Below are 19,386 nucleotides of genomic sequence, written 5' to 3'. Positions count from 1 at the left end.
TAAGGGGGCTTGTCACTACAAATCACAAAATGAGTAGTGAAAAAATCCTTTGCGGTCACAAGCATTTTCCAGCTGAATGAAGAAAATTATTGGGGAATAATATAATTATACCTCCTTTAAATATAATTTTTGGAGAAGGAAGAAAAATAATGGTGATTTGGAATATTTTGACTCGTATTTCAAGCACCAGAGAACCAGTGAAGTAGACACAGGTTGCCGTTACATAGAATGACCAAGGTATATAATCCATATTTTCTGCTCAAAAACAATATCTTGGCTTGTGCATGGTTTATGTGGTTTAAGATAAGATATTCATTTCCATATATTGTATTTTATATAAAAAAAAAAAAAAAAAAAAAATATGTATGCTTCAGGTATTATTCACCATTGTTTTCTTCATTCAGATGACTGAAAAATATATGAGTGACCTAAGGGGCCATGCCACTCTGGGTCAAATACTCTGTTATATTAAAACGCTCTTTTTAGGACATGAATATTTTCCAACTGAATTAAGAAAAGGGACTAACCATGCAAATGTACATTGTACCTCAACAAGCATACATGTACATATACAATGTACAAATGTATGCTGTGAAATTTAGGAAGAGTATTAACGACCTTGAAAATTGAGCAAAACAGAATGAAAGACTGTGGTAGATGCTGGTTGTCTTGACATGTACATTTTTGTAGAATATGAAATGGAAACATAAAAAGAAATAAATCTCCATAAAAGTGTAGAACAAAGTATTCATCATAAATTTCAGGAAATTGGTGTTGAATTACTTTCTTCCTGGCCAGCTGGTACTTCACATGATTGTACCTTACATGTACCTTGTACATATGTGTACTACATGTACATGTACGTTGTATGCTGGTCCTCTTAACATCAGTATATTACATTTGTACAAGCCATAATTTGAATTCAAATGAAATGTATTTAGAAAGTATGTTTTCACAATGCGAACCCAGTTTTGATAAACAATTCAAGCAGTGAAGTAGCCAACATGTTATCGAATATATTTTGTCCGGATTTTAAGACTAGAATAAAAACAGGTAAATCTGCTAAAATATTTGCAGTTTATTTTAATATGTACACCTGTGACCATATTTGAAAGTGTTAGTTACAATAATTTTATTTGCCATGTGGTTTTTAAAAAATGTAGCTGCCTCAACGAAGTTGTCATAATTTTGACAGTAATAGTATTCTCTTTATCATTCACAGATCTAAGGAGTTTCATCAAATTTGCTGATAGTATACTGTTATTGCAATAATGGCAGTGTTTTTATACAACATGTGTATCTGGGTTGCTTTATTGGTTGTCTGTGTAATCATACCATATGTCCAGAGTGGTTGTTCAGTTGGTCTTTCAAATACTACTGTAACATTTGGCAGTGATGAAGAATACCTTGCTCCAAACCACCCTGAGAACTATATGCCAAATGAAGACTGTATTCACCATTTTGTCGCTGACCAAGGTATGTTTTTTGCATATATGTTTTAATGTATACATGTACATTTTGTAAATACATGTACATGTATTAGTAGTGGCGCCATGTAATTTTGTTCATATGTATACATGTAGTAACTCACACTATGAACTGAGTACATGTTTGTATGTGCATAGAACAATACCATTTCAGGACATGAAATCCCACACCTGCATGTACTTCCACCTGTATCATAACACTTTTTGCTTCTGTCACAGTAACTGGAAATCCATAACATTGGCCAAGAATTCTCTATCATTTTTCACCACTTACAAAATGTTTATTTACAAGAGTACATGTAAATCAAACCCCTTTCCATTCTTACTTTCTAAGTCTCCATCCTGTTTGTCCCAACTTGAAGTATTTTGTATACAAACAGATAGGATTAAAGATATCAATTTATAAATGATGGGGAAGAATTATTCATGTTACATCGAAATATCTAAAACCAGGATATGTACATGTTGTACATGCACTTGGTTATTTACACACTTGAAGCTGATCTTGCTAATGATTTCACCTTCAGATACAAATTTAAATTTGTGTCTTGATGACATTACCAATTGCCAGGGAGCATTTATTATCACAAATCCAATTTTGAATTTTTCACACATTCTTTGCTGACAGAGCAACTTCATTAAGCCATACAGTAACTGTACTTTTTGCAGAAAATAAACAGTTGAATGTTTCCCTTACTTTTAAGTATATGTGAAAGTAGAAAAAGACTGTAGCAGCTAGGAATTACAGAAATACTGTTGAAGGTATGAGAATTTACATCGATGACGAGTGAGCTGACATGACAATACTTTTAATTACCAGTTAAAAGTCACCCTTTTTATAAGTATGTATGTATATATGATCAGCATTGTAAGGCAAAGTGGATCATTATAAAATGATAGATAGAGTATAGGCAATAGATGATGAGAAAAATCATCCATTTATTGCTAGCACAACTCAAGTCGTATAATGTAAGTCATACAATGTACATTTGTACCTCCAAAATTTATGATACTATTGTCATAAATTATCTATTGTTCTATGTCACATAGCAATAGAAAAGTTGACCTGTCAGTTCCAGGGGAATGTCTTGTATTAACTAGAAATGATTGATCATATGAATATATTTCTGGTGTAAAGTAATATGAAATAATTAGCTTTTCATGCATAAGTCATTTGATGATAAATAAATACACATCTAAGTAAATAGAGAAATATAGGAATAAATAAATATGAATGAATTAACCAAAATATTAGGTTGCCATAGAAATTAGAATCCATTGCTAAGGGTGACCCTATTTTTTTTATGTTTTTCGTTACTTTTCCATGGCAACTATGGGTCGTTCGATTTTTTAAAAATGTTTCTCTGTTTTCTTCTATCTTCTTTTTATTAGATTCCTGGTAACAAGCCCTTTCCCAGCTTCTCTACACAATTGTCATGTTTTCAGCCCCCCCCCCCACCCCCACTTGGATAACTTCCGTCATGAAAGAAATGCTCTGTTCATGAACAAGAGTTGTCATTGCCACCATGACTGTAGATGACATCAACAGTCCAGATAATTGTTTATTCTTGCCAGAGAGGGTGCTCTTCTGCAAAATCATTATTAAGGGCAGGTACAATTAAAAAAAAAAAAATTTATTTTGATGTCAGAGCTGAAAATTTGACTTGGTCCAAGTTGGTCAGGTAATGAGAAACAGAAACAAAAATATGGACCCCCTAAGCCATAAAAAAAAAAAATTTTGTTGATGTAAATATATCAAGCCATAGGGTAACATTCGCATTTGCACTAGATTATTGTTATCAAATTTCAGCCTACAGTTAAGTTTTCATTCAAATTTCTAAATCTACATAATCTTTACTTATAGTTCCTCTGAATTGTGTTACTTTTGTACATTGTATAGCCATAACATAAAGGTAACACACATATGTACTTTTGTACATTGTATAGCCATAACATAAAGGTAACACACATATGTACTTTTGTACATTGTATAGCCATAACATAAAGGTAACACACATATGTACTTTTGTACATTGTATAGCCATAACATAAAGGTAACACACATATGTGCAGTACTTATCCTGCAGCTGTCGTACTTTGCCAGAAATGAACTGATATAAAAATTCAATAACACCAGTGAGTAAAAGCAAACACATAAATTTCAATTGTAGATGTATTTATTGTATGGTTAGCTATAAAACTTTCTAAATCAAGAGTTTGTTAACAGCCAGCTGTTATGAAAATTAATAGTCACATGAATCCATAGTAACTCAATTTGAGCTATATACATGTACAAAGAATAAGTCAAACACAGTCAACTAAAGAACACTGCGATCATTACTGTACAGTGTCGTGTCACAGATTGGCCAGGCTCCAAATCATAAAAGAATGTCATAAAACTATAAATATATTCAACTCTTTAACTTGTAAAATGAAAATAAAGTGCAAAAAGCAAATATACAGATGATATATGTACATGATGCTACTGACATTAAATTACACGAATGTTGTACATGTATGTGAAAGGTTTGTAATATTGACTACATTGCATTGTTCAGAATTAATGTAATTAGAAGGTTGAATTGTTCTTTGCTTGTAGCAACATCACTCAACTAAAAAGATAATGTTTAAATACACCTACAAAATGTATATGACCTGCTGACCTACATGCAACATTATCAGGAATTTTATTAAAAACAGATACAGTATATAAGTTTGTATTCATTTAGATTCAAAAAATCTTGGTGATATATTCAAAGTAAAAAGATAAATTATTTAATGTGTAATTTATAATATCAATTCAGAATTCAATAGTATAGATAGGAAAGCAATTTAAATTTGTAATGTATCATAAACTCATAAAATATTTAATTTTTCTTATACTTATAACATTAGCCTCCTGGTATTTCATTATAATGTAATTGTCAATTTTCTATATGGTTGTAATAAAGCTATATCTTATCTTACCTTATCTATATTCTTTGATATCAAAACAAAACTGATTCAATTTGTACTATGTTCAAAAGTGCCACTGTGCAAAGTTTGGGTTAGTAAATAATAGCAAAGCAGCTTTGCTAACACACCACTATGACATATTGATGTAACTATTTTCAATGGCTGTGTTATATGAACACACACTATTTGGGATCATCTGCCAATCAGAATAAAGTGACCATTGCATGGATTTGGACCACATCATCATGACAGTCACATCTAGAGTTAAGAGAGATTACTTGCACTGGTTCGCAGGCATACCGGTACTAGTGGTATTTTCACTGCAGGGCAGTTAAACACCGTAAACATTACTCCATTACCATGAAGGAAAATGACATTAATATTAATAAACCACTATTGTTTTCAGATTTAACTCAATATAAAAACAAGTACTTAAATTAATATTGATGTGCCCACTTTCTAAGAGGGTAATCTCCAAAACCATTTAAAATTGTGATTTATGAGTTACAACAATGTAACTCAAAGTATATTTACATCATCTCCTGATTATAAGATTGTTATTGATTCCCACCTATGAATACTCAATTTTAGACATTCTTTGAATCAAAAGTCTGTATTTGTTCAGAAAGTTTGCTATACATGTATCAGAAAAATTATATCATGACAAAAATTTTGAAAAGTATATTCACAATAATGGAAAAATATAGAGTACAGTGTAAAAAACAACATGTCAGCTAAATACACCACATGTGACATATACAATCAGTCACTGCACATCTTGGTGATTGAAATACAATATTTAGATTTTTAAGTACAGACATTTTGTTTTTGACTTGATCATTAATCATAGTATTCATACAATTATGATAAGATAAATGAGGAGAGTATACAGTACTGTATTTATATAATGTTTGATTTAGTTTTAATTACACTGCACATACCATGTTACCCTTAGGCTAATCAACAGTCTGTAGAGATTTTTCATTGTTGACAATTACAAGTTGTTGTTATTAATGTTTATTGATTCAGCTAACTTACAAATCTTCAAGTTTGTGGTTTAAGGACAGAGAGCTCAGATTTCCAAAGTGAATACATTTACTAGTATAGCTACATGTACTTTGTACACCCACACCAAACTGGAAAGCTAATTAAGCTACTAAGCTGTCCATAGGGTTTCCCTTAATCTTCTCTTTGCCATTTTTACCAAATATAAGGTGTCCATAGGGGCACGTACACCTACATATTACACGTCTTTGTTTATGTCAAATGTAAGACTACACAATCTAGGAATATATTTAAAGGTAATTTTCTGTTGTACATCTGCCAACATCAGACTGTGGATGAACAGAACATGTTACAGACAGGGAAAAACAACTGAATTGGATTATTAACACTTAGCATAGTATGTTAGAAGTACTGAGACTTATACATTTGTATTTCATCCCCTCATTTGATAAGAATAGTTCTATTGGCCATTGGTATTAGCACAGTGTTCTATGACATACATGTGCATATCCATTTTCGTCGTGATACAGTCCGATATGGCTGCCTGGCAGCCATTTTGTTGGCGCTGTTTTCATGTCCAAAGCCATAACTCAGACATGTTTGAACAGAGTAGTGATATCAAAAACAACCATATGAGGCCAAACAACATTAACCAGGTTTGAAAATGACAACATAAACTGCCAGTTCCTTAAAACCCAATCATAGCGGGGAGTATGTCATTTTCAATGACTTGTTTGTGCTGTGCTGCTGCTACTGTAGACAACCCATTTTAATTTCACTAACGTATCATACATGTACATTGTATGACTTTTGATCAAATAATAATGAGATGGTTTTTTTAAGAATTTAAAGTGTTGTAGATTCTATTCAGCCCACTGGTGTTCCATTTCCTAAAAGCCATTTCATCTTAGTCTCTGTATCAACATATTTTTTTGTAGTTTCATCTACATTGAAATTAAATGTAGTTGTCATGGAAACAATCTGAATAATTTGTTTATTATATGGCTGCTATGAAAAGGAGTGAGGTTGGTGGTCTACATAGGCAAAAGGCCAGCGTTGAATAGAAATAGAAAATACAAAATGTATATTGTTACCTAATAAACATAATACATTCACTTGTGTGAGAGAGTTAAAAATCACATATTGAAATCACATGAATATAAACTTGGAAGGCCTAATTAAATTTACACTTCAGACTTAGGGAAAATGTTGCCAAGGCATGCATTTAGAATGCCAGACTAGTTTGTTTGTTTGTTTGTTTGTTTGTAAAAAAAATACAATATCGACACCAATCTAATTCAAGCCAAGCAATTTATTCATCAATCCAGAGGATCAGCAAGGGCTACTACCACCATTCCAAAATTTTACTGAGCAAATCAAGAAATTATATATTTAAGATTGTTGCCATTACAAATACCATTAACAGACACGCTAAATTTGGTCACTTCTGAAGAATTTCAGAAAATCATTTTGACTGGGTTGTAACAGTTTTGTCACTTTTCTTTTTACCACTCTGTATGGTGAGCGTGTTGTGTTTCTCGTTTGCAATGCTGTCTCTATCTTCTTTTATTTTGTCTTTGTATAATTTACTAGTAATGAAAAATAAAAAAAATTATTTTTAAATTTAAAAAATACAAAACACCAATCTGTAAACATGTTTGTTTGGGTTGGAATTTGACTCTGCACACAGTATACAAATGACCATGTAGATGTCCTTGACAATTTCTCACATTGATTCTTACACTATGTTTCTTAAAATGGCAAACTCCTTAACTACAAAACATACCTTAACACATACACATACATGTATACATATTTACATGTAAAAGGTTGTGAATGACCATGACAATTATAATATATAATAACATTATGAATATAAGCTTTCTATAGTATCTTCAGGTTTATAGACATTGTCTTTAAGTTTACGTCATGATTCTTGTGACAAGCATGCAATGTTTCTATATAACAACAACTGGACAATGAAGGTCAGCTGAGGTTACCAGTATTATTAGTTCAGCATTGTCAACAGTGTTGTCCCTACCTTGGCAACAGGGGTGTCAGAGTCTCAACAACTTCTTTATAACTATCCAGACTCCAACTAGGTTACATTTATCAGTGTTATTTAAATGTCAAACTCTCACCTTTAGAGATAGTAATTTCTGCTTCTCTTGACTACTGTACTCTGTAATCCCTTCATGCATATACATTATTTTTTTTTAAAGACCTAGCTACATTGTACATGTAGAAAAAGATAATCCAGTGTACTGCTAACAGAGCCTGGTAAGTTGTAAAGTACTATGATCAAGGACTGCAAACAGACATACCGGTACATGTATACATACATACATGACATCACAAAGTTCTATGATCAAGGACTACAAACAGACATAGCTATCCTGGACTTCACCATACATGACATCACAAAGTTCTATGATCAAGGACTGCAAACAGACATACATGTACATACATGTAGCTATCCTGGACTTCACCATACATGACAGCAGAAAGTTCTATGATCAAGGACTGCAAACAGACATAGCTATCCTGGACTCTTCAAAAGCATTTGACACAGTTCCACACAATAACTTGTTACACAAGTTGGAGAACTACAGGATCCATGGAGCACTACATGAATGGTTAACCTCCTTCTTGACTGACCGGCAAATGTGAGTGGCCACCGAAGGAGAATTGCTTCTGTTGGCTCTGGAGACCCCAGGGTACAGTACTAGGCCCACATCTCTCTTTATGTCATAGCAACAACCTTCTAGACAACAAGAAGTCTCAAATTGTCTCTATACCCTTGACGAATGCTTGGTTTATAGAATTATTAAATCACAAAAAGACCATCATGTTCTACAAGATGACCTAAATGATCGTGAAAAGTGGGCGTCAACATGGGGTATGAAGTATAATGCTAAGAAATGTTATACACCCAGTGAGAAAAGTAAGAGTTCATACTTCTATAGTCTCTCAATGGTCACATACTCAAGCAAATTTCAAACAACCCAATACCTCTGCTTAACACTGTCAAGTTTCAAACAATCCAACACCTCGGCTTAACACTGTCAAGTTCCAAACAACCCAATACCTCGGCTTAACACTGTCAAGTTTCAAACAACCCAATACCTCTGCTTAACACTATCAAGTTTCAAACAATCCAACACCTCGGCTTAACACTGTCAAGTTCCAAACAACCCAACACCTCTGCTTAACACTACAAGTTTCAAACAATCCAACACCTCGGCTTAACACTGTCAAGTTCCAAACAACCCAATACCTCGGCTTAACACTGTCAAGTTTCAAGCAATCCAATACCCCGGCTTAACACTGTCAAGTTTCAAGGAATCCAATACCTCGGCTTAACACTGTCAAGTTTCAAGGAATCCAACACCTCGGCTTAACACTGTCAAGTTTCAAGCAATCCAATACCTCGGCTTAACACTATCAAGTTTCAAACAGCCCAATAGCTCACCTTAACATTATCAAATTGAACACTCACATAGCAAATTTATGAAAGAAAGCATCATCAACACTAGGCTTCCTTAGAAGAATTAAATCTCACACGCTGTAACACATCCTGCAAGAAAATGGCATACATATATAATCATTTACATGTACATGTATATATTCAAACATGGAATATGGCGCTGCTATATGGGCCCCATTTACACAATCAAATATCCATTAACTAGAATGCATTCAATGACAAGCAGCAAGATTCAGATCCAACAATGTCAAAAGCAAAGAACCAGGCAGTATCAATAAAATGCTCCTGGACCAACAACACAACACCAAACCTCTACATGTACATGCAGAAAGGAACTCCATCTCCTACTACTATACAAGACTGCTGATGACCTAGCTGTTATCGGGTATTCACGCATATACACCTACATTATACCACAGAGACCAAAAAGATAAATAAAACCAAGAAAATTTGAGGGATTCACTGGCACAAATCCTATGGAAAAATATGCTACAGACAATTCTCATTGCTATCGGATACCAAACTGTAATACAGACATCTTGAAAAACTCATTCTTCCCACAAACAATAATAGACATAGACTGGAACAAGCTGGAAGATAGCGTTGTTAAAATTGGATCTGTTGATATGCCTTTAAGGCATCCATCCAGCTCAACTAAGTACCTCTCTTTCTGTCAATCAAGACCAGTTATCTGGCCATTCAACGTATTTATACAGATACAAAAGGGGTACATTTTGTATGGAGATTGAGATAGGTGCATTTGTCTGCTACATGTACATGTATATCTTACTTCCTCAGTATGTACATGGGTCATCTTGTGTTATCTCCCCATCATTTGACACAAATCATGAATAAAGCCATCCAATTATAAAAACTATAGTTCACCCTTAGTGAAGGCTAATTACTCTCTGATTCATTACAGGTTACAAAATCAGGGTTACATTTCAAGAATTTAAGATTGAAAACAGAGAAGATGGTGAATGTAGATATGACTACATCGAATTTTATGATGGTGATTCCACTGCTGATCGTCATCTTGGCCGGTATTGTGGTAGTAAGATACCACCAACTGTTCTGTCCACTTCAACTCAACTATTAGCAGTTTTTGTCTCTGACAATTCTATTGAGCCTGGAACCTTCAAAGCCAAGATTGAAAGTGTTGCAGATAATTACATAGGTAATAGCATATTCCCTTATCTTGATGTACATGTACATTTAATATGTGCTTCGGAAATCTTTGAAATCTTTAACTTTAACTGTTTACTTTAAATATTCATGAAAACTGAACCTCATCCTCAGTTAAAATCAAGAAAAAAATCTGAGGTAACCATACAAATAACATTTCAACATGCTAAATATCCAACAGTCTATAACTGTTACAGTTCGTGCCAAGACTCATTAGGCAACCAAATTCTTTTTAAAATTAAAAGCCCTACATTGGTACCTGTGAAAAGAAGTAGATGCCTTGTTCCCTCCGTGTTTCCACCATGTACCCATTCAGGGATCAGTCGCCTACTCACATGTGGGAATCATGAGGATAAAATGACTCCTTATGTGTGGACTATATACATGTGGTATTCTCATAGACTGACAAGATTACTCAGTGTACTCACAAACATAAATGCTGACATGCAACAACTTACATGTAACTTTTTCACATCAATTAATTATATTTTCGGTAGAACCATATGAATTAGGCCAGTGTGGTGGATTTCTCCGTGCAGACCAAGGGGATATAACTTCTCCGGGTTATCCATATGGATATGAAGCAAATGAATACTGTGTCTATTTCATCTCTACTGAATCAAGTACTGATACGATACTGGTAAGAAATTAGTCTATCAGCTAGCCCTCGGATGTTCTTCCGATAAAATACGACACACAGCCGAACAACGCTATCGAGGATGGAACATCCGAGGTCTAGCGAATGTCATCAGGATATAAATAACTGCCAATCAGAGAACCGTATTAGCAACAAGCACAAACAGAGGACAATAGCTAAATTTTCATGCATATTCATCTTAAGGAGGGGCTTGTAAAAATAACCACCAATGCGTTAACTAAATGTGTGAATGACAACGTATACACACTCATCAAACACAATTACCATAAACTGATAAGACATAGTAATGACATAAATGTGTTTGTCAACACCTGCATGCAGAGATTGAATATATTAAAGTATATATATGCATATATGGCCCAACCCACCGCTTATCGTAATCTCAATGGAATGTCCGGTCTGAAAATGACATTCGCTAGACTGTTCGGGCAAGCCCTCACATGCGAACTTCGTTCGCTTATAGTTATAGCATCGAAAGAAAGCCCGAACGTCTAGCAGCAAGACTAGTAAGAAATGTGCTTGATCATACAAAATAGAATTTGATGTACAAATAGATAGTAATTATATTTTGAATTTATCGTAGATGTTATTTTATAGTAATCACAACAAAATAGGACACTAACAAAAACTTTGATTTTTATCCTGCAATATGTGGCAATTTGTTAGGGTTACATGATTGTGTATCAGCTATCACATGTAATGGAAAAAATCTCATTTAAATGTGGTTAAAGGTATAGGGAGAGAATTAGACTTATTGACAAGTTTGTTTAGTTTGACAGTTTATATCTCCACAGGTATACCATTGAAATGTTTATATAGTGTCTACACTTTTTTTGTACCAATTGATCATGTCAGGAATATATAAATTATACATTGCTGTAGGAAGGAATCCCAATTCCATTTTCATTTACTTTAAATTATAGATAATGACCAGGATTGCACTCATAATGATAAACACATACACCCTTCTGAAAGGCAATATTCACTTTCATTATGTAAACAAAACTCTGACAACACTATTAAACTAGAATTATATTACCTGTGTTGAATGTCTCATCCATCAAAGTTGGCTGCAGCTTTGTCCTGTCTCTGCTTGCTTTGATGTTATCAGTATTATATTACACTTAAGTTTCACTGTCGCTGGACTATTTTTAAAATGGTAATGTCTAAAGGATAAAAAAGTGCAGCATTATTACATGTATACAAGTACCTGTATCAAATGGCATTTAAAACCTTGAATGCATTACCCAAGTAGATTGTGTCATAAATCATGAACTCAGAATTGTATAGAATATACATGTAATAGAAAATAACATAGACATTTAGATGAAGTGTAAACATTAACATTTTGTAGATTAAAACCATCCATTCATGTATATTTGTTCATTTACACGAACTGAAAAGTATAATAAAGGGATATAAAAAGTGCAAACTCAGTGTTTTGGTCATTCTGCTGAATACTGAAGGAGTAACAACACAGTAAACGTTGAGAAAACTTCAATTCAAATACCACAAAATGAAAAATACCTGGTAATGTGATTTGGATTACAAATCAAATTTTGTCCTTTGTATTGTGGAAAAAAGGTATTTATGATCAAATTTCATCCCCTGTATTGTGGAAAAAAAGTATTTATGATTCATGAGAATTATAACTAGGTTAGTTACAGTATTTCATAACTGTGTTTAATCAGTACATTTACCTGTTTCTATTTTTCAGCTACATTTTTCTAGTTTTGATCTAGAAGTACACCAGTCCTGCCAGTATGACTTTATTAAAGTTCTGGATGGTGATGATCTTCAGAGTTCACCAGTCATTAGTAAATACTGTGGTGGAGAAAATAACCGTCCACCTCACATCATACCTTCCACAGGCAATAAAATCACTGTTATATTCCATTCTGACGTATCCATCCATTATGAAGGTTTTTATGCCAAGTTTGCCATAGCTGATATTGGTTTTCCTGATATTCCACCTCCATCTGCACTACCAAATTCTTTTGCTGTACCAGGTAACTGTTTTTTCTCACACATGCCATACTTTTACAACATAGCCACCTACATTCATTTTGAACCCTTTAAATATGATGACCAAAATTGACTGAGAGATATTGAAATACTTAAAATGCTGGAAAATAGGTGAAATTCCTAAAATGTTGGAAAATGTATTTTAAAAAGTACATTAATTTTGTAACAAATATATGCATTATGGCGCTACAACATGTAGTTAGCATATTTGTACATGTACACAATTTATTTTTGAACACCGTGCAAAAGTGCTTTACAAATAAAATGAAATCAATTATACAGAGATTAGAGTCTATACCCATCGGATGAACCCATTGAGGATGCCATATTGTATATTTAGAATATTAAATGATTGACTCCTGTGCAGTCAGAGTAGTAAGTGAATGTATCCCATTCCTTTAGTTTAGTTCTGTTCTGGATATTTCACAATGTAGTCTTGCTATTTTCAGGACCTGCATCTCACACAAAAAAAACTGCTGTCAACTATGGTTCATGAAATTGCTTCTATAAAAGTCAGGTGGTCAAATAGTTACAGTAGCTGCCAGGCTTGCAATCTGCAGGTTACAGCAAGTTCAAGCCTTGTTGCTGCCTTTTCATTCTGAATGGCTAAAGTCTTTAATAGGCAAGATTTAAACCACGGTTATGGCCCCAGTCAACCCAGCTGTATAATTGGGGACCTGGTAGGATAGAGGTTGCAAAATGAATGATGATGATTATTATTATTATTATTATTATTATTATTATTATTATTATTATTATTATTATTATTATTATTATTAAAAGTGTTCTAAAACTTCTTCTATCTTCTGTGCAGTACCTACTAGTAGATACTAATAGCTTCAAAATTTTAATGCACTGTGCATTTGTACTTTATTTAATATCCCTGGCCAATATATTATTTATTCCCAGTGTGTGATATTTCCCGTGCCATCATAACAGACCGTGGAGGAATCATTGTATCACATGAATTATACCCTGAGAGCCTCTATCCCAATGATGCTGAGTGTGTAATGGTTATCGTTGGTGGCAGAGTCTTTGAGAAAGTGTACTTAGCATTTGAAGAAGTTGAGCTGCAAGCTACGGAAGGTCAGTGATGTAGTATAAACTATGCAAGGAGGTTATAACATTTATTTCTCTTCTGGTTTTTGACCACTCCAACCCAGCTGTCTGTTAATGGACACATAGTGAAGGCTTTCCAATACTTGGTCCATTATTTAACCCTTTCATTCCTAGAGACGACATTGGAATAAATAGAAACTTGATTGTAAGAACATTTTCTAAAATTTAAGAATATTATTTCATTGGGAAGTAATATTTCTTGAATTCTGATCTAAAATAAAGTTGATCTTTTTCCAAATATTACAGAGAAACAAGAATTTTTGTTCAAAAATTTTGGCGGGAAAGTTTCTAGCCCTGAAAGAGTTAACTGTATGATAAGATTGTGTAGTGGGCTAGAATTACTGTGATTTGTTCATTTGGGATCTAGCTATCATAACAGTCATATAAGACATATTCATGGTTCAGTGTGACTGAGTGTCTCATGGCCATATTATTGGATATGTTTAGACCGTTCAAAGTCTCGCTAACTTTTCACAATGGAGATTTATAATCAACATATTGTATTCCCAGAATAATATTATTATAATTCTAATCATCATGAAGTCACAAATTAGTGCTCAGTCATGTAGTTTTGATTATTGTATTTTCCCAGTGTGAAGTGACTGAACTTGTTGTGAACACATATGTTATGTTTTTTATGATTATATATAGTATAGTAGTTCTGACAATATTTGGCATATTGATTGAGAAGATCAGAAAAGCTAATTATGTAACTGCAATGGAGACTATCAAAAGACATCATAGTCATAACAAAATATCTGATTGGTTCAACCACATATGACATCATGGTCATAACAAAAAAATCTGATTGGTTCAACCACATATGACATCAAACTTAACAAATACAAAATGTAGTCTGATTGGTTCAGATGTACCACATGACATAGGATTCAAAAACTTATTGGCTAATAAACAGGCAGGCTATCATTCTGAAATCAGTAATTGATTGGTATATGATGATAATAATAGTACATATTTATAAAAAAAAATTTCCACAATGGATGTCATAATCATTATGATATTAATTCTTATCAACTGATACATTTATAATATTACAATTTGATGCTTTTTGTTTTATTTATTTTATATGTATTTATTTATTAGATCAAGATGAAACATGTCAGGCCAACACTGGTGATTACATTGAAATCCTAGATGGAAATCTCAACATCTTTAATCCGTCTGTCTTGGGTACATTATGTGGAACACAGGAAGATAGGTTTACTGCATCACTCTACATGCAGATCAAGTTTGTAACAGACAGTGTTCAAAGTCAAGAGCATAAAGGTTTCAGAGCTATATACTCTGTATTTTATACAGGTAAGCAGTTGTTGATGGTGCTATTCAGATAAAAAGCAGATGTTGGTAGTTCTTTGAAAAGAATTGTTTTGAATTAAGGTTGTAGAGCATACAAGGGATATATTGTAAATTATGTTGTGTCGGTAACTTAGGTAATTTATTCTCACAGGCTCCATCGCTATTCACAATTATGCTGTTGTAGTGGTTGTGATAAAAAAAACACTAGTCATACAGGTTTGAACATTCTTTAAAGTTTCAAACAATATTAGCCATTCTTTTTTTATAAAATTCCTTATGATATGTGCCTGATAATTAGTTTGTGTTGCTAGTATATAATGGTAAAGCATGCATGTGCATCAATAATTGTAATATACAAAATACATATTAACAAATGTTAAATAGCTTAAATGTTACAAAATACATCATTTGTAATGTCCTCATACTTCCTGCTTTTAAATAGATCGCCATGGGTGTGAAACTGGTGACTTTCAATGTCGAAATAACCGTTGCATTGCTGATTTCTTGGTATGTGATGGACACAATCACTGTGGTGATAACACAGATGAAGACGAAGGCTGTGGTATGTATTTCCTCTAGGCTACATACTTGCATGTAATATCAGGGGTATTAAGCTCCAATAAACAGCCATGGATTAACAGAAATTTGTGAAATATATAAGACAGGTAATCTACATGTACACTGATAGTACTTGTAAATTCAGGATATGGTAAAGTATTGAAAATTCCATATGTTGCAAGGAACACTATCACAGGACATAACATGTAAGTAGGTGAATTGTACACCAAAATAATCATGAGAAAATGACTAACCATTAAAATTACTTGAGAACAACTTGAAAACTTCCGATAACCTGGAAACTAAAATGATTTTAAGTTTCAGAACTATGTAGTCCATCAATTATATATACTTCTAAATCTATTTTATCTATCACAATTCAGACTAATCCTGTGTAACACCACAGTGTTGATTTAATAAAAGTAATGAAATGCAGTTATACAGCATGCATATAGTACCTCTATCTTATCAAATAGTGTTTTGAGGCTTACATTCACCAAGTACCCTTTGTATTCTTGTAATACAGAGTAATCATTGAATTTGTTTTCTTGTACACCAACAAAATTTTCATGTTGCAGCTGAGACAGCTAGTGGATTGATGATGTAGTATTGTAGAAAGGGTGTAATACTAAATGCCACTTGTAGCATCTCAAGATGTTTTATTACAGAGTACATGTACTAAATGTACTATATGTTTTATACTTTTGTGGAAAAATGTGCCAAGACATACTTTAATACTGTGATGTACCTGTCAGCTTGGAACATATCATCCACATATGTATTGCTGCAATCTTACATAAATAGAAAAATGGTCTTTCGGATGGACAATAGTTTGAAAACTTCATTATGTGATACGTGTACAGATGTAGCACAAGACTAGCACATTAAGACTCATTTTGTCTCTTCATACATACAGGTGAAGAACCGGAAGAACCAGACTGGTCAAAAGAAGAGAGTAGTTATGATTACAACTATGCGGGTGGTAACAAAGGTCCAAGCAAAGTTGATATTGGATTAATTGTGGGCATCTGTATAGCAATTGGTGCCATTACTATGGCTGCAGTTTGCCTTGTCATTATCAAGATCTGCTCTCAACCAGCCAATAACAACTTAGCAGAAACAAGACTGACTGACTTACAGACAGTCAGCGGGTATGTTGCTTTTTACCAGTATAGTTGTGTTCTTTATCAGTAATGAATATCAAAAACAGCTGTTGGTCTGTATTCTTGAATATATTACACTACCCAATAAGATTAAGGTGGGGAAACTTGCAATATATCAAAAATGAAATGATTTGTGTAATTAAAGGCAGTAATATGGGACATATAGTAGTGGAATCTATTGCTGTTATGGTGACTAATCATTATTCAAAATTGACTACCATAACAATCACTGAAAGCTGCACAATGGAAGCTTTTGTTAAAATAGATGTGTTTAATACCACCAAGTTTACATGAACTTGCACTTCTGTCTTTGTGAAATAATGGAAGGTTCGAATTATATTATTTATTAAAGATTTAACTAAAGTATATCATGTTTGTATCAAAATAGTTCACCAACAACAAATTCATTGAATGCATATCTTATGGTTCTTGGGCGTTGACTTTATTAGTATGTGAGAGAGGGGAAGAGGGAGGGGAAGGGGGGAGGGAGACAGAGAGCCCATAATCCTACATGTGCACCCATCCACTCTCTTGCACATGAAACTATTCTGGGTACAATGTTGATAATTACAACAATTATATGTTTAATTTGCAGTCGTGAATCCACAGGTGGTAGACAGATGATACATACAATAGGACATAATAACCCCTTGTATACTGGAGCAGAGGAACAGGCTCCACCAATACCACCAAAGTACTCTGATGTTGTACCATTACCTGCAACGACACCACAACTGAATGATTCTTACCAACCACTGTCTGGGGCAACTGCTGCATTTTATCAACCACGTGGCGCTGCAGCAGCTGAAGATGCCACAGCACCACCATTAGAAGAGAAAGAGGCATTGGAGGATCTTCAGAGTGAGGATATTGAAACCTCTGCCAGACCAGTGACCTTTACTCACCCATTGCCACAGATTGGTGCATCACATACAGGCAGTCAACTAACACCCTTGAGTGATCCACTATCACTTACAGGGTCCCAGCTACCACCACTAAGACATGCACCAAGCAGTGATCTGACATCAAGACTGAATAGTGGTACAGGTCTGCCACCAATAAGAGCACCACCATCAAGATTACCACCCCTGACAGATCAGCCACCAGCATACACAGATTAATCATGCCATGTTCTGATACTGTTATGCTTTGGTATTACCTGAAAATTGTCTTTCAGAAAGATAACATTGTGACATTGGTAGGCTTAGTTAAAATTCTTTCCTTTTTTTTTCAAAATATGCTGAATTAGTTTAGGATCTATGACCTTGAAAAGACCTATTTACATTCATTATAATGTATTACACATAACAATACTTATTAGCATATGAACATTAAGGAATACTAATTTTAAGCCAATAATTCTTGTATAGAAATTGACTAAAAGCACCCTTGCTGTCAGCATATTATGCAAATATAGAAACACATCACAACACGGCAGTAGAAACAGTCCAAGTTCTCTCCCAACATGCATGATTTTAAGAATTCTAGCTGCATATAGATTGATAATTGAACTATATATAGTGTGCAAATGGAAAGAAAGAAATCGTACCAACTGATCACATAATTTAGTATTGCAATCAATGTCACACACACACACACACACACACACACACACACAAACACATACATACACATACATACATACATACATACATACATACATACATACATACATACATACATGCATACATACATACATATATACATACATACATACGTACCTAAATAAATGTAATAGAGAGTTGTGACAGACAGGTTCTGCCAACCTGAATACTCTGGTATGGCCATGAATTTAACTAAAACACACAAAGAATGTTTGGCTTGTTCATTGAATTTTATCGCAAAATAGACAAATAGCTATGTGATGTAAAGTAAAGTTGCCTTGCACTCATCTGTGAGTAATAACCTTGCTAGTATGATCACTAATCATAGTAACTGTCACAACTTCAAGATCGACAAGTATTAACCACTTTCTATTAACACAAAACAGTACTGCTTCTGTAACATTTAATGTTTTATCAGTCACAATAATTTTAACAAGTTATCTGTCTGTCTTTCGTTAAAACACTGGGTACAGATTAGTAGCTCAATATCTGTACTTCATGGGGAAATAACTATTTAAAGGTTTGCAGATGAGATTAGAATATGCACAGAAACAGTTATACTATTACTCATGAAATTGTCATTGGGACTTTGGTATACAAAGGTAGCTTTACTAGTAGATAGTCTACAAAATGATCTTCAGTGCAAATATGTCAAACAGACACTGATAGTCTTTAAAACCAAATTTTGTTAGATTAAGCATAGCCCCCTCCACCAAGGGTCTATGGATTAAATGAACCTGAATGATTGCACATTCTGTAACAATTACTACAAAATCACTTGTGTTACTGTATCATTGGCATAAATTTAGTTGCAGTAAATAAA

The 19,386-nt window shown here is 33.7% G+C and overlaps 1 protein-coding gene across 1 annotated transcript in view; it reads left to right on the top strand.

Annotated features, from left to right (window-relative positions):
- LOC144438612 (CUB domain-containing protein 2-like) overlaps nt 1–18,565 on the top strand; it is a 35,873-nt gene extending 17,308 nt beyond the window's left edge. The window contains exons 2-10 of the mRNA XM_078127714.1: nt 1,223–1,476; nt 9,857–10,111; nt 10,617–10,759; nt 12,495–12,786; nt 13,712–13,888; nt 15,026–15,241; nt 15,681–15,800; nt 16,713–16,947; nt 17,555–18,565. Coding sequence (XP_077983840.1) covers nt 1,272–1,476; nt 9,857–10,111; nt 10,617–10,759; nt 12,495–12,786; nt 13,712–13,888; nt 15,026–15,241; nt 15,681–15,800; nt 16,713–16,947; nt 17,555–18,080 — 2,169 coding nt within the window. The 5' untranslated portion in view covers nt 1,223–1,271 and the 3' untranslated portion in view covers nt 18,081–18,565. The remainder of the gene's footprint in view (nt 1–1,222; nt 1,477–9,856; nt 10,112–10,616; nt 10,760–12,494; nt 12,787–13,711; nt 13,889–15,025; nt 15,242–15,680; nt 15,801–16,712; nt 16,948–17,554) is intronic.
- The last annotated feature ends 821 nt before the right edge of the window (nt 18,566–19,386 follow it).

The sequence above is a fragment of the Glandiceps talaboti genome, chromosome 1 (assembly GCF_964340395.1).
Source record: "Glandiceps talaboti chromosome 1, keGlaTala1.1, whole genome shotgun sequence".
NCBI lineage: Eukaryota > Metazoa > Hemichordata > Enteropneusta > Spengelidae > Glandiceps > Glandiceps talaboti.
This window is presented reverse-complemented; position numbering and strand designations above follow the sequence as displayed.